This window comes from Staurois parvus, unplaced genomic scaffold, assembly GCF_062004578.1.
Source record: "Staurois parvus isolate SC_StPar_1 unplaced genomic scaffold, SC_StPar_1.0 ptg000871l, whole genome shotgun sequence".
Taxonomy (NCBI): domain Eukaryota; kingdom Metazoa; phylum Chordata; class Amphibia; order Anura; family Ranidae; genus Staurois; species Staurois parvus.
Genome location: NW_028318667.1, coordinates 890001 through 906759, shown reverse-complemented (window position 1 = coordinate 906759; position 16759 = coordinate 890001). Strand labels below are relative to the sequence as shown.

The 16759-nt window shown below is 40.6% G+C and overlaps 1 protein-coding gene across 1 annotated transcript in view; it reads right to left on the bottom strand.

The window, feature by feature from the left end:
- LOC149443196 (enhancer of mRNA-decapping protein 4-like) overlaps positions 1–16759 on the bottom strand; it is a 190828-nt gene that overhangs the window by 57222 nt on the left and 116847 nt on the right. The window contains exon 5 of the mRNA XM_089655786.1: positions 16036–16222. Within this exon, the coding sequence (XP_089511912.1) occupies positions 16036–16222 (187 nt within the window). The remainder of the gene's footprint in view (positions 1–16035; positions 16223–16759) is intronic.

Here is a 16759-nt window from a genome sequence, read left to right as displayed (position 1 = left end):
ATCAATTTTTATATTTATCTATTATAAGGCAAATTTTGTGTGTATGGTACGAAATACTGGCTAAAAGGATTCAAGGTATAATAATAAGTGGCGATCAAATTATCAAGGTGTCCAAATTATTGGTTTACTAAATATTTGCCGTATTTTAACGGCTGGAGGCACTGTAATTTTTCATCTAAGGGAAAGGGACACCGCCCTTTAGAAGTAGAATAAATCCTTACACAAACCACCACATGGTGAAAGTTTTTGACTGCAGGCAGGCCAGTTAAACTGAACGTAAAGGATTTTTTTTTTAATGTTATTCTGACCTGGAATTGAACAGGACATCCCCAATCTTCCTCTTCTTCGGTCTCTTTTCTCTGTGGGCTCAGCTCCACACCCAGCTCCTTTGTCACAGGATATGACCAACAGCGAGCGCTGTTAAAGAGCATTTGTGAGTGCGGGGAGAGTGGCTACAGACGGGCATCGCACATGATCAAGTAAGGACTTGGGTAAGTATGGGGGAGGGGTGTGAAGGGGCAAAAGGGGCAATATTACCTCCTAAACTTGTTGCAAACCATCCAATGGGAAGGAATCAAAAAGGCACCAATCCCAAGTAGCAAATAGGATACACAAAGGAATAAAAGGGATTTTTTTGTTGTTGCTTTTTTTAGGTGCCAAGAACATAATACTAAAAAACACGTTAAACAATTTTATAATATGGTAACATAAAACCAAACACCAAAAATATGGTTTTATTAAAATATGCCTTTAGTTACACTGTATATCACAGATTTTTTAGTAAATTATTGCATCAGCTTCCACTCAACATGTTTCACCATAAACTGGCTTCTTCAGCAGTCTTATGAGTACTGCAATTCTTGTCACTATCACATGAACCGAATACATAGATCAATACAGTACAACAGATTTTCTTTGATTACACTTGTGTTAACATTAACAAATATAAAACATAATAATTACAAAATGAGTTCCCTAAGGGGCTTCATACTAAACGGCCTTGAGCAGATCCAACCCTGAACACAGTAGTTATCTTGAGTCATACTTTAACAATTCCAGGCATACAAGGCAATATCTGTGGCCACAGGGGGGAGAGAAAACATCAGCCCCTAATAGAAACCTATAAACATTCTGAAATATATTCATATTAAGCAATGAATAGAAAATATCCACAGTATCCAAATCGAAGTACCAATCATCTATATTACCTCTTGGGAGATGGAAAGTGGCATACAGCTGATAAGTTGGTGAACATCCCTTAATTGGTGTGAATACTTGGAAGAAATTCCCTTAAGGGGATCTGAAACTGGTCAGTAGAAGATCCTTCACCAAAAGAGGGACACCTTTCCAATAAATATCCTAAAATAGTTAGGGACATACTTTCCACTTAAACAAAAAACTGGAAAAAAGGACAAAAAGTAACAATTTCCAAATCCATATTATTTATTTCAGGTACTTCTATAGCGCCGTCAATTTACGCAGCGCTTTACATATATATTGTACATTCACAACAGTCCCTAACCCTCAATGGGCTTACAATCTAAGGTCCCTAACTCACATTCATATACAAGGGCCAATTAAGACAGGATCCAATTAACCTACCAGCATGTCTTTGAAGTTTAGGAGGAAACCGGAGTACCCAGAGGAAACCCACGCAGGCACAGGGAAAACATGCAAACTCCAGGCATGAGGTGCCGTGGCTGGGATTCGAACCAACGACCCTAGTACTGCCAGGCGGAAGTGCTAACCATTTAGCCACTGTGCTGCCCATTATCTTCAAACCAGGTATTTCTATGGTATTTCTATTATAATATGGATTTGGCAATTACTACTTCTGTCCTTTTTCCTCCATTTTGTTTTTAGGGGAAAATATCTTAACTAAATCCTTATGGTTTCTTTGCTGTCGCTTGGCAACTTGAAGTTTCAGCTCCCTCCATCAATTTTCTATAGGATTAAGGTCTGGAGACTGGCTAGGCCACTCCATGACCTTAATGTGCTTTTTCTTGTGCCACTCCTTCATTGCCTTGGCAGTTTGTTTTAGGTCATTGTCATGCTGGAAGACCCATCCACAACCCATCTTCAGTGTTCTGGCCAGGGGTGAAGAAGGTTCTCATCCAAGATTTTACGATACATGGCCACATCTGTGACGATCACAGCGTCAGACCCCAGCCCTTCTCACCAAACTCGTGACCGAAAAACTAGCCAATCTAAAATCACGCTGTCACGTGCATAACAATGCCACACCCAGCTGCACCCTGCACAAAGATTTTCCAGCTAATAGACCACAATCGATGTACCTGCAGCCTGAGAGCGATTGTTACTGGGTCAGGTTATTTACACTATTAACCCTTCACACTGCCACCACCTCCTTTTTGTACAGAGAAAGAGGAAACTCCGCAATATCAGCAACAACACTATGATGTTTGCATAAGCGTCAGTATACCCACTGTCACCGCAGTGACATATGTGCTCCATGTTTATGTAATTATGTCCTAATTGAAGATATAAAATTATATGAAAAAGTGAGTTTTTAAATGCAAGTCTGTGTTTACGACTACCTGGAATGTCTTTAAAACTCAGTGAGGGATTGGTTTATGGCTTTACGATCCCTTCTCCAGCAAGAGTCACGCAGACATAGGGGCACCGCTAATTGCGGTATATAGCCATGACACCCTCCCAGGGAGTTTGCTGCCTGTGATCTCTGTCATCACGCAGACCACATCACTCAACAGAGAGGGAGGGGGGGATGAGGAAAGCTGATTTGGGAGTACAAAATGATACAAGATGGAAGATCCTTTGCCAAAATGGAGGCTCGCATCCATCTCTGTGTGCACGTTTGCTACAACATCCATTGGCCCCTCAATGCAGCAAAGTCAGCCTATATTTTTAGGCAGAGAATCCATCCCAAAGCAGAATGTTTCCACCTCAATGCTTGACTGTAGGGATGGTGTTCTTAGGGTCATAGTCAGCATTTTTGTTCCTCCGAACAGGGCGAGTCAAGTTAATGCCAAAGAGCTCAATTTTGGTATCATCTGACCAGAGCACTTTCTCGCAATCCTTCTCTGAATAATTTAGATGTTCATTGGCAAACTTTAGATGAGCTTGTACATGTGCCTTCTTGAAGAAGGGGACCTTGAGGGCACTGCAGGATTTCAAACCATGGCGGTGTATTGTGTTACCAATCGTTTGGCGACTGTAGTCCCAATAGCCTTGAGATCATTTAAAAGCTCCTCCCATGTAGTTCAGGGCTGGTCCTTCACTTTTCTCATTATCAACCTTACCCTATAAGATGAAATTGTGCATGGAGCTCCAGACCAAGGGCGATTGATGGCTATTTTGTATTTCTTCCATTTGTAAATAATCTCTACAACAGTTGTCTCCGTCTCACCAAGCTTCTTGCTGATGGTCTTGTAGCCCATTTTAGCCTTGTGCAGGTCTACAATCTTGCCTGACATCCTCTGACAGCTCTTTGGTGTTGCCCATTGTAATGGTGAGGTTTGAATGTTAGAAAGGTTCTATGGTTAGGTGTGTTTTATATACACAACGAGTTGTCGTTAGGAGCACCTTCCTAAATTAACAGGACTAATCTGTACCACATAGCCAGTCTCTAGGAGCCAGAATTATTGTTGGTTGGTGGGGGATTAAACACTAATATTACTTAACTGCAACTCAATTTATAACATTTGTATCATGCGTTTTTCTGGATTTTGGTAGATATTCTGTCCAACATTAAAAATACATCTGATAAAAAATTAGACCCTTCATTTCTTTATAAGTGGGCAAACTTATAAAATCTGCATGGGATCAAATAATTATATTCCCCACTTGAATATCCCTTAATATTTTAGAAAATGTATTAGAAATGTGTCCTTTAGGGAATTTCTTCCATATAGCCATATACCGTGCCTTGACATTTTCAACACTTTCTCATGTTACCACCAAAAACGTAAAATAGATTTACAAGTAATAACAAAGTGGCACATAATTGTGAAGTGGAAGGAAAATGATAGATGGTTTTTAAACTTTTTCTCCAAATATCTGAAAAGTGTGGCATGCATTTGTATTCAGTCCCCCCCAATAGTGACAAGAATTGCAGTACTTAGACTACTGAAGAAGCCAGTTTATGGTGAAACATGTTGAGTGGAAGCTGCTGCAATAATTAACTAAAAAGTCACAGTGATCTCTATTTTAACCAAATGCTGATTTTATTTTTGGGGTTTGGTTTTCTATGTTACCATACAATAAAATTGTGAAATTTACATGGTTGTTAGTATGTTCTTGCCACCTAAAAAAATATCCCTTTATTCCTTTAATCGTGTATCTTATTACTGCCTAAAAATATTTTACCTTACTGCAGGGAATGCATTTCAGTAAAAAAAGTTTAGGCTTTATAACCACTGATGACGGCTCCTAAGTGTGGATAACAAGCCGGAAAGGTCACTCTCCTCTTTATTCTAGAAGATGCGGCACCCCTAGTTACCAAAAAGTAGGGTTGCACCAATACCAGAATTGGTGCCAATACTGAGCATTTGCATGGGTATTTGTACTCGAGCAAAAGCTCCAAAACCAAAGTGGTGCGATTTGAGCCAAAACAAAATTAATGGGTTAACAGAGGAACAGTGTGGGAAATTGCACGCAATTCTCTGCAGTGCAATTTGAGAGCATTTTTTTGTATCGCACCCAGCAGTATTAGATGCCCTCTCCATCTGGGCTCCAGCTTCCATCATCGGTTGGGTTGTCGTTATGCAGCAGTGGCTCCCTTACGTACATGGATTTTTTCCCCTGCTGACGGACAAGTCCTTCTGTTAATGCATTTTTAATCAATACTGTAAAGACTGTTCACTTCATTTACTACACTACTTTGTTTACTACAATCTGTGCTGGTCTTTTCTCTTTTGTGAACTAGTGAAAAATCCATTTTTTTTTTCAGGTTAAACAAAATTTGCACAAAGGTCTAGGAAATGCCGAATTTCAGTAAAATAAACTCAAAGATTAATTTTATGGCACACAAAATGTAATAAATGACCCAATTTTTTTATCAAATATAAAAGCTGAGGTTGCGCTGAGTAAATAAGATACATAAAATAGAACATGTCAAACCTTAAAATTCCATGCATCTGTGTAAAATGGCAACAAACTCCATAGGTCATCAGTCGCAGCGATATGTAACGCGAGTTTAGCAATCAACATTTTCGTGCATAGGTGTCCCCGATGCATGCGTTCACGTACATACACACACACACATATATATATATATATATATATATATATATATATATATATATATATATATATACATATATATATATACACACACACACACACACACATATATATATGTGGAAAAGAAAGCGTAGTCACAGTCGTTGGGGTGACTTAGAAGCCGTGTGTACCAAATTCAAAATTTGGAGTTTGGATTTCAGCGTCTTTAGATAAGTATATGAGAGGTGAGAAGAGCCCTTCAAAATGTCTAAAAGAGGGTCGTATGCAAAATTAAAGCCCCCCCCCCATGATCAAAACCCCCTCACTATGTTCCAAAATGAGCAGGAACAGTAGTCTAAGAAATAAAAGATTGTCAGAGTTAGGAAAATAAACATTTACCAAATTCACTTTTATTTGTCCAGATTGAGCCTGTGACTAAAAGATATCTCCAGTCAGCGTCCGCCACGCACTCTCCCAACGTCCACGGGAGAGATCGAGCTATCAAAATACTAACTCCCTTTGCCTTTGGTATAGGCAAACTGCTATGATACACTATGGGATACCTGTAATTATAGAGTTTGGGTACCTTCTCACCATAAAAATGAGTCTCCTGTAAGAATACCACCTGATTCCGCATCTTAGTCAAATCCCATAGTAATCTCCTTTTTTGGGGAACGTTCAGACCCCAGACGTTATATTAAGTAAAGCGTACAGGGCGCAGCTGTGAATTCATCTCTCCGTCCATCACTTCTGGCCTCAGGGGAAGAAAAAACAAGAAAGAAAAAAAAAAAGGGGGGGGGGGGGGCAGGGAATTAACACTCTGACCAAAATTCGGCTAGGCCGAGAAGCCGTAAACACTAAACTTTCCCTATCTATCCTGACGGGATCGGAAGGATCCTATGGGGGGCTAGAACCACGGAGTGGCACCAAGATAATATCAAACCAAGAGACACAAAGCCTAAATAACCTGCCCCCCTGAAGACCGTAGAGTAAAAAAACAAACATACTACTCAACACACATTATAACCAGTACAGACCAGGGCAACAAACTCTGCCACACCCCAAAAAAAGCAACCATGATGAAGGCATAGGGGGACTTAATCCCCATAAAGAACCTCCATTCCCCCTGTCCCCTCCTCCCACAGACAGGGCACCACAATAGGCCTTCATTTCTTATCCCCCCAATGCGCTCCATGTTGCGGCTCCATAAATCCTATGGCGCCGAGATAGGGCCTACCAATCAAACTACGGGGCCCCTGTCGAGCAGTCGCCTAGCATACACATGACAACAGAAACCATCAAAACTCAGCTTATCTCCCCATTATACAATACCTGACCTGAGCATTAAGGAACTGTGGAAACCTGCCCTAAAGATCCCTATGATAGGACTACAGTCAATAAGCACCTTCATCCCATACGGCTCGTGCTTTCAGAGTTCGGGCTCTGCAGATCTATGGGACCAGCGAGAGATGGATATATTTCTGGGTCTTGCTTGGCGCGCTCGCTGTGGACGAAGAACAATGGCAGATTGACCAGATGTTATCTGGCCACTCCAGCCAGTCTGGAACTTCTAGGAATTGAAAGAGCCGGTAGCTCAGACAGGGTATGTAATACAAAAGCTTATCACAAAAATAAAACAAAAACAAGCCACCCAAAATGACACAAATAGCTAGTGTCATTGTCATATCTCCGACTCACTTATACAAGTGTGGATCCATGAACCCAGAAAAATGCATACTGAACAATATGGTAGTGTGACAAGAGCACTCCTACCTGGAGAAAGTAGGTTACTAAATGATCCACGCGGAGTAATATGATTCAAAATAATTTCCAACAATACTTTATTTGATCACATAGATCATAAGGAGGTTAAACATGAGCACGGTGAACATGTCAAACACATAAATTCATGTTAAAAAGCACTTGGCGTCTTCATTACGGGGTCATCTTAGCACATAGAGTACCATATAAGGCAATGTAGGGTAATAATAAGGTAATTATCCTAGATTTCCATAAGTTTCCAACTTGTATTAGAGTGAGCCATGTATTCAGCAGATATGTTCCCAATGTACGTCAGGAGCCTCCTGGTATGTGAGAGCTGGAACACAGAAATACATAATGTATGTATAGAAATATAAGAACCGAATCACATCTAAAGCTCACCAGGCCTCCCTCTACACAAGTCAATGGATACTTCTATTACCTTCTCAATGATGAGGCTATCAAACCCGCTTCTCAAATGTGGGGACTTCCTGGGTAACCACCCCAAGTGAAACAAAGTCCACAGTACCAAATGATTCTAGGGATATATATAAAAAATGAATGTATAGATCACAGGCATCAAGTAAACCATGAAAACAAAAAACACAATGTGGGTATATTACCATCAATAAAGATCAAGAGGACTCCCGTCGACTTGAAATAGGATCAGGTCCTTGATGCTTGTTCAAAAGGTGCATATGGGGGTGGAGAACCAGGTAGTCACAGTACGTGGATTTCAAACATATGTAGTATGTATTGGCAGGCCGTAAGTACCTGAGTCTATATACCCAATGAAGGGTTTCCAAAAATTGCTCAAATAGAGAAAATTATTGCGGTTTCATGAGGATATGGCTATGTCACAGCATATAATACCTGAATAGGATAGCGTATATATACATGTATATTATCCTCCTAAGAGGATTTCCAAAAAATTCCCCGAGTATACAGGGTAAATTAGGCCCATATGACATGCCTTCTTAACACCATATAAGCCCTATAAACTAAACAGCTGTAAGCTTAAATAACTTGCCACCGGTGGAAGGTATGTTCCCCTAGGGGATTGCCGTTTGCGAACCGCTGTAATAGTAGCCTTATGGTAGTTTTCAGAGGGCCTTATGCCTTCCTAGCAGGGAGCTGTGACACCGCCGTTCCTTCCCGCCTCGTGGGCGCCGCACCCTATGAAGACGCCGAGCGTAGTGACGTCAATACGTTGACGCGTTTCATCCGCCAATCACCGCAGACTTCGTCAGAACTGGGAGGGGACCTCAATCCTTCGCCTTATATGGTGCACTAATTGCATACCAAAGAGTCTCCACCTCGCCATCTTGTGTTGAAAGAGTATCACTACATTGAAAATATCCAAAGTGAATTAAAACACATATATTAAATTTAAATTTAAAATGACTGCTGGATATAAAGAGGAGGAACCCTATTGCTATAAATCAGATCATTTTCAAAAAAGAAAACAAAAAAGAATTATTATACTCATAATAATTGTTCAAACAGAGAGACATCAAGACCAGGTTCAATCACCTAATTTCAGTAATAGTCCAATTATTGTAGGAATTTAAGTATGTAGTGAGAATAAGAAGGATCACACAATCAAATTCATGCTTTATCCAGATAGATCCATATTTTATTCATATATAAAGTACCCCAATGCAGATTCTAACTCAAGGTATATTAGAGGTTCCAATAAATTTAATTCAAAACAGTTTTTTTAGTTCAAAAAAAACTCCAAAGTTGAGTTCTGTATTTAGTCCATATGGGACAAGTGCACCCAGGGTATAGATCCAGAATTTTTCTTTTTGTAGGAGGACTTTATCGAAGTCCCCCCGACGAGCTGAAATATTCAGCACGAAAATCCCTTTCACTTGCAAACCTTCTGTTTTACCCCCGTGTACTTCTTTAAAGTGTAGTGCCAAGGGGTTCTCTTTTTCTCCCTTTCTTACATTCCTATTTTCATTTCTGATATCTCTCAGATGTTCACCAATCCTAGTCCTGAGGTTCCTTTTCGTTTTTCCTATATACATCTTCTTACATGGACATTCTATCATGTATATTATTTTGCTGCTAGAGCAATTAATAAAGCTTCGTATCTGAAATGCCTTAGATTTATCCTTATTGAAGAACTGATTGGACTTATGTACAAATGGACAGATCAGGCAATGGCCACATGGGAACATCCCACACAGGCCGGTTCTCCTAGTTAACCAATTTTTTTGTGGTGTCCTCTGAAATTCTGACTGTACTAATATATCATTTAGGTTCCGAGCTCTTTTTGCTACCATTAGGGGGCTTTCCCCTACCACTCTCGCTATCTGCGGATTTTGAGTTAGTAAGTACCAGTGGGAGTCCAGGGCCTTCTTAACTTCACCCCATTGTTGTCCAAATTTAGTTATGAATCTTACCGGTTTGCTCTTCTTAGGGTTCTATGTGAATAGCCTCTTTCTCTAAACCTCTTATAGAGCTGAATGGATTCATTTCTATATTCTACTTCTTCTGTGCAGTTCTTTGTTTTCTTTTTTGAAAATGATCTGATTTATAGCAATAGGGTTCCTCCTCTTTATATCCAGCAGTCATTTTAAATTTAAATTTAATATATGTGTTTTAATTCACTTTGGATATTTTCAATGTAGTGATACTCTTTCAACACAAGATGGCGAGGTGGAGACTCTTTGGTATGCAATTAGTGCACCATATAAGGCGAAGGATTGAGGTCCCCTCCCAGTTCTGACGAAGTCTGCGGTGATTGGCGGACGAAACGCGTCAACGTATTGACGTCACTACGCTCGGCGTCTTCATAGGGTGCGGCGCCCACGAGGCGGGAAGGAACGGCGGTGTCACAGCTCCCTGCTAGGAAGGCATAAGGCCCTCTGAAAACTACCATAAGGCTACTATTACAGCGGTTCGCAAACGGCAATCCCCTAGGGGAACATACTTTCCACCGGTAGCAAGTTATTTAAGCTTACAGCTGTTTAGTTTATAGGGCTTATATGGTGTTAAGAAGGCATGTCATATGGGCCTAATTTACCCTGTATACTCGGGGAATTTTTTGGAAATCCTCTTAGGAGGATAATATACATGTATATATACGCTATCCTATTCAGGTATTATATGCTGTGACATAGCCATATCCTCATGAAACCGCAATAATTTTCTCTATTTGAGCAATTTTTGGAAACCCTTCATTGGGTATATAGACTCAGGTACTTACGGCCTGCCAATACATACTACATATGTTTGAAATCCACGTACTGTGACTACCTGGTTCTCCACCCCCATATGCACCTTTTGAACAAGCATCAAGGACCTGATCCTATTTCAAGTCGACGGGAGTCCTCTTGATCTTTATTGATGGTAATATACCCACATTGTGTTTTTTGTTTTCATGGTTTACTTGATGCCTGTGATCTATACATTCATTTTTTATATATATCCCCAGAATCATTTGGTACTGTGGACTTTGTTTCACTTGGGGTGGTTACCCAGGAAGTCCCCACATTTGAGAAGCGGGTTTGATAGCCTCATCATTGAGAAGGTAATAGAAGTATCCATTGACTTGTGTAGAGGGAGGCCTGGTGAGCTTTAGATGTGATTCGGTTCTTATATTTCTATACATACATTATGTATTTGTGTTCCAGCTCTCACATACCAGGAGGCTCCTGACGTACATTGGGAACATATCTGCTGAATACATGGCTCACTCTAATACAAGTTGGAAACTTATGGAAATCTAGGATAATTACCTTATTATTACCCTACATTGCCTTATATGGTACTCTATGTGCTAAGATGACCCCGTAATGAAGACGCCAAGTGCTTTTTAACATGAATTTATGTGTTTGACATGTTCACCGTGCTCATGTTTAACCTCCTTATGATCTATGTGATCAAATAAAGTATTGTTGGAAATTATTTTGAATCATATTACTCCGCGTGGATCATTTAGTAACCTACTTTCTCCAGGTAGGAGTGCTCTTGTCACACTACCATATTGTTCAGTAATACAAAAGCTTGACTGTGTTTGCTGATAAGGATATGAAAGTGATATCCCCATCTGTAGGCAGCCTCTGCAGCTTGTATCGCCAATAATGGATGTACCATACCACGCATTTGCCTAGTATGTCGGGAAAGGTTCAGAAATATCTGAATTAGCGCCCCATCAAAGTCCAGAGGACCGTTCTGCCAGGCCTTTCGAAAGGGGTCTTCTTTTATGGTATAAAAATGGACTCGGCATAACACGTCCCTAGGAGAGTCTAATCCCCTCCTGATGGGCAAAAGGATTCGGTGCACTCTATCCAACTCCAGTTCTGTATCTGTAGCCTTACCCAGAATAGTATTACAGATAGCCCGGACCGTGGTTCTAAGATCTGCACCCTAAGTAGATTAGGGAATTCTCTTCAAAACGTATATTAATTTCTCTGGCTGTGATTTTCTGCTTCTTCCAAACGAAGAACGGTAGTGAAACGACTGCGTGAGGTAGCACAATAGTCCACCAAGGCCTGCAAGCGAGTATTAGTAAAGTCTCCATCACTTCTAAGTTCGTTCTAGAAGGGAGGGCCTCTATGTCCTGCCTGGTAGGCAAGGCCCGGAGAAGAGATCTGAGCTCTGAGTCCATGGTCCATTGTAGCTGTGCTGTCTGTTGGGAGACTGAGCCTGTCAGGGAAGGCTCCAGAAGAAACAGTGGGGTGGGTATGGGGGGGGGGGGGGGGGGAAACCATAGCACCCTGTGCAAGGCCCCGTTCTGCTGGCAGCACAGACCGCTCCCGCTCTGCGTGTGCAGCAGAGTGGCCGGGCACTATCTTTGCCGCACGAGCGCCGCTAAAAGATGTGGCAGGGGAGAGATACCTGTGGATAACCACCGTGCGCGATGCCCTGGAGTGCCCCGACTATCTCCGGCCAAATGTGTCTCGGATCTGACTGCTAAGGATAGCCCTCGGGGAAGCCACGGAGGAGCGGAGCTCTCAGTGTTAGCAACCGCTCAGCCTCATGGTCTGGACACGCCCTCCCCCAACAATACTGTCTTAAGAGTGATTAGCTTTAAAGGAAGCCTTCAGAATTGATTCAAAAGATGTTTTAGGAAAATCTCTTAGTACTACTGACAAATCCCAGGTGGGAACCCTGCCTCTCTGAACTGGCCAAAAACTTCCCAGTGCTTCACAAAATCTAGAGATAAGTGGGTTTGTCCTGTAAGGATTTTTGCAAAAAGACACTGAGGGCAGAAATTTGTACCTTGATGGTACTAAGGGCTAAACCCCAGTCTACCACATCTTGAAGAAACGCTAGAAAAGTGGGAAAGTCCTTAAAAAGGGCCTTCCTGACTCAATGAGCCAAGCATTGAACTTTTTCCACATCTTAACGTAAATTGCTCTAGTAAACAGTTTTCAACTTTGAAGTGTGGATTACTCTATCAGATAAGCCTTTTTCCTTTAAAACCTCTTAAATCAGACACCAAGTGGCTACTTTTAGAATGCTTGCTTCTAGACAGACAAAAGGTCTCAGAGAAAAGATCCTGCTTGGAAGGTAACATCAGAGGGGCTGGCAAGTCAAAGTGAGTAACGTTGAAAAACATGGCCTCTTTGGCCAAAACAGTAGCACAAGTATCAGCTTTGTGTTCTCCAGCATGAATTTGGCCAGGACCCTTAGGATCAAGTGAAGGGAGGATCAAGGGAAGGGAAAGAAACGCATAACAGAGGCTGAAAGCCCACTGGTTTTATAAAAGCATCCACTGCTAAAGGTTGGTTCCTTGGATCCAGAGAGAAAAGCCTTTATGTGTTCTTCCAGGTCACAAATCAACTTCCAGTCTTCCCCAAAAAGAAACTACCTCTTTAAACTCCTGGATGCAGAGACCACTCCTGCAGTTGTATTTGTTGTTGACTTAGAAAATCTGACCAGTTGTTCTGCTCTCCTTTGAACTGGACAGCAGAGATGGAACAGATTCTGTTCTGCCCAAAGAAAAATCCTTCTTGTAGTGAATGGCTACATTAAAGGGTTGAAGGTTTAGGATTAAACAGTACTTCCCAGATGGTTTCATTATCACAAATACAGGGGAGTAGAAACCTCTTCCTTGTTCCTGAACGGGAACCAGTACCAACACATTCAGATCCACCAACTCTCCTATTAGAAGGGGTAAAGCCCAAGCCTTTGCCGGGTCTCTTGGTAGTTTTTTTTCTTCTTCACTAAATATCTTAAAAGGAGAGTTGCTGTTGAATTGCAGGACATATCCCTTCTTCACAGGGCCCAGAGCAAACCTGTTGGATTTGACATTTTCCCACTGTGGGAAAATGTCCTTACCACTGGAAATACGGCATTATTGGGATTTTGGCTGGGAGGGTTAAATAGAATACTTACTTTGGCCATCCCCTTATGGCCTGCCAAGTGCTTTCTTGGCATGGTCTCTTTCTTTCTTCAATTGCTCCCTTCGGGGGTTGAAAAAAAATTTCTTAGGAAGGCTTTTTAAAACAGGAAAGGCTTTCTTCCTATCCATGGTTATTTCTAGAGCAGCATCTAGATCTGGGACAAAATAACATGTCCTCCAAGAAAGGTACACTGCACAGTCACAAATAGAAAGCTGTGTCTTCTACCTAGGTCTTTAAGACTTCCTTTCAGAAACAGACAAGGCAGCAAATTTGGCAGAAAGCTTAACCAATTATGCTGAGGCGCCCATTATAAATCCTATAGCTTTAAAAAGGGTTGCAAAGGATTTCCAAAGCTCTTCTCTGGGCGTACAAGCCAATAAATGTTCTTGCAGTTGGAAAAGCCAAAATTCTAAATTTGTGGCAACACGTTGCCGAAGCAGGTCATAAAATAGTCATTAATGCGTCTCAAGCTCTCTTCAAAATATTCCTTCTCCCAGCATCCCCTGGCCTAGAGGCATTCGGCTTGGCCAGCAGGAAGCTCAGAGCCTTCTACCAACAAGGAAGTTCAGTCATCCCTCTGCTGACCCTTGCCAGGTACTGGAAAAAGATGGGAGCAGGTCTGCTCCTAAACACTCTGGGATGGTACCCACAGCCAACAATCTTTCAAGAGAGGGGACAGCAGTGTGACCGGTACATGCAAACAGCCCAACTCCTTCCCCAAGGGAGCCCTTGAGTGATTGAGCCCTTCCCTGCCAAAGTTTTACAAAAACGTTCAGGCAATATGACTCCTCTGGACGGAGAAAATAAAAGGCTGGCCATATTCCTGAGGGACTGCTTTAAGAGCTGTGGCAATGTGTTTCCTTTTCCAGTGGGAGTAGTTCCATCTCGCAAAGGTAGTCATGGATGTCAACTGGGAAAATACATATTAGGGACTTGTTTAGTCTATCAAAGAATGTGTAATTGTGCACATAAAATTCTGAAATTTACACAGCTCTGCTACACAGGACAGCCCTGTCTGACAGAGTAGGATTCCTTAGCTTTCTCAACTTCAGTTCTTTAACACTTAAAGGTTTCTGCCGCACCCCTACCTGAGCCCATCAATCATTCAGCTGTCTTCCCATCAAACTGCTCCTTACACTGCAACACTACCGATTGGCTACTTGTGCTTTTAGGTATGATTTGGATGTTTACACACTTTGTCACACTAACTGTGCAGCGTGCTCTGCTCCATTGATGTGACAACCACAATCTCATTGTAGGCGCTTCCAACTACCCTGGCCTTTTCCAGGGTTTTGATTGGCCAGGTTGTTACAACTCCCACACATGCATAAAGGGGCTACGTCATGCCAGTACCAAGGAAAGACAAAACTACACATTGAACTGCGCAAGGGTGGCTCAGTGTACAAATAAGAATGGTGTGAACCTCCTGCGCTACTGAGTAACCAAAAAATAAAAAATAAAATAATATGAACTAACAGGGATGGTGTAAACCTCCCACACTACTATACACCAAAAAAACCTATTCACTCAACTAAAGAGAGAAGCCGCCAACACTACATCAAATACCCATGATCTAACAAAATAAAAATCAAAAAATGTGGCTCTACTCATAAAACTTAAAAAATACTAAGCAAAATAATTTTAAAATATATATAACACATACAATACACCTCGTGAAATGAATATACATATAATAATCAAGTGGTCATAGTGATCAAAAAATATATATTAAAACTAATATCATAAAAAACAGGGTATAAATACTGTGTATTAACAATCTTTGTGAAAAATTCTAACACATGAAAGCAATAAATGATTGTAATAATTAAACTGTGATCAATCATGCAAATATGGTGCAAAAAATGTCACTAAAATACAGACAAAAAGAAAAAATGTGTATACAAATGTCCAATGGGTGGGTGACACCACTACTGCAATTGCAAGCACACGTGATCATAAAGTGACTCCAGGTGCAGAAACTCCAACACACGGCTAGATTAGCCTCTCACCTCCAGGCTTCGACCCGTGAAGGTCAAAGCGTATAGTGGGATCAAACCCTCAAATCCTCTCAGCATCTACTGATATCCACTGATCCACTTTCCCCATCCATGGATATCCCTCTCCAGGGGTCGATAATCAAGCAGTGGCTCCTCTTATGGGGTATGGGTATGTGCCAAAAAAATAAACAATCTCCCATAGTGTAGCAGGTAAATTTAATGGAAATCAAACCATAAACATATGGAGACAACTGTCTCCATATGTTTATGATTTGATTTTCTTTTTCACAAAGATTGTTAATACACAGTATTTATACACTATGTTTTTTATGATATTAGTTTTAATATATATTTTTTGATCACTATGACCACTTGATTATATGTATATTCATTTCACGAGGTGTATTGTATGTGTTATGTAAATTTTAAAATTTTTTTGATTAGTATTTTTTAAGTAGCGACACATTTTTTGATTTTTATCAGTGTACAAATAGAAATGTAAGGCCGCCAGGCAGAGAAAAGCATTTATAAACATAAAAGTAATACAAAGCTTCTTCTGTAATAAAAAATAAAAAAAGGCTATATGCAATTTCTAAATCCAATTCAGTTCCACTATAAGGGTAGAAATAAAGAGCCATTGTAAATTTATACCTGTAGTAAAGAAGAGGAAGAAGAAGATAAAAAAAAAAAAAAAAAAAAAAAAAAAAGGATACTGTATCTTTCCATCTTCCATTTTTAGTCGCCACACAAAAAGATTTCCTGCTTCATCCAGACAAGCTAGGTGGTTCGAGTTTAGGTGAGCAAATGCCAAGTCTGTGACACTTCCTGTGATACCTTTTAGCAGTATTCTGTCAGCTGTTGTGACACTGAGGACACGAATCATAGCTGATCCATTAGAACCTTTTAACAGAAAGGAGAAAAGGTACCTTTAAGTTATAACTGTCAAGATTGTACTAGAATAGCAATGCAATTAAAAGTAGATATAATATAGTAGTAACAGTGCGTGTATACACATATACATACATACATACATATACACACATATATACACAATGGGGTATGGAAATTTTTGAAAAAAACTACTTGTCCAGGGACTAAATCGGGGCCCAATCTACTTTTCCCTCGTGTCAATCTACTTTTCCCTGATAAAAAAATAAATAAAAATTTTACCCTAAAAACTATTTAAGTCGGAGGTGATATTAGGAATGTCTGAGGCTTTTAAAAACAAAAAGAGGCTTTATGGAGACTTAAACGTGTAATATTTGTAACACTGCGCTGTTTATCTCCTCCTGCAAGAGGGAGACTTGCATCATGATGAACGATTGGCTGCTCATCAGGAAAGGGTGGGTCAGGGCTTATACTTTATCCCTTTCGCTGCCAAAGCCGTTTTTGCGTTTTTGGCACACGTTTAAAAAAATAATTTTTGGCCTGAATATT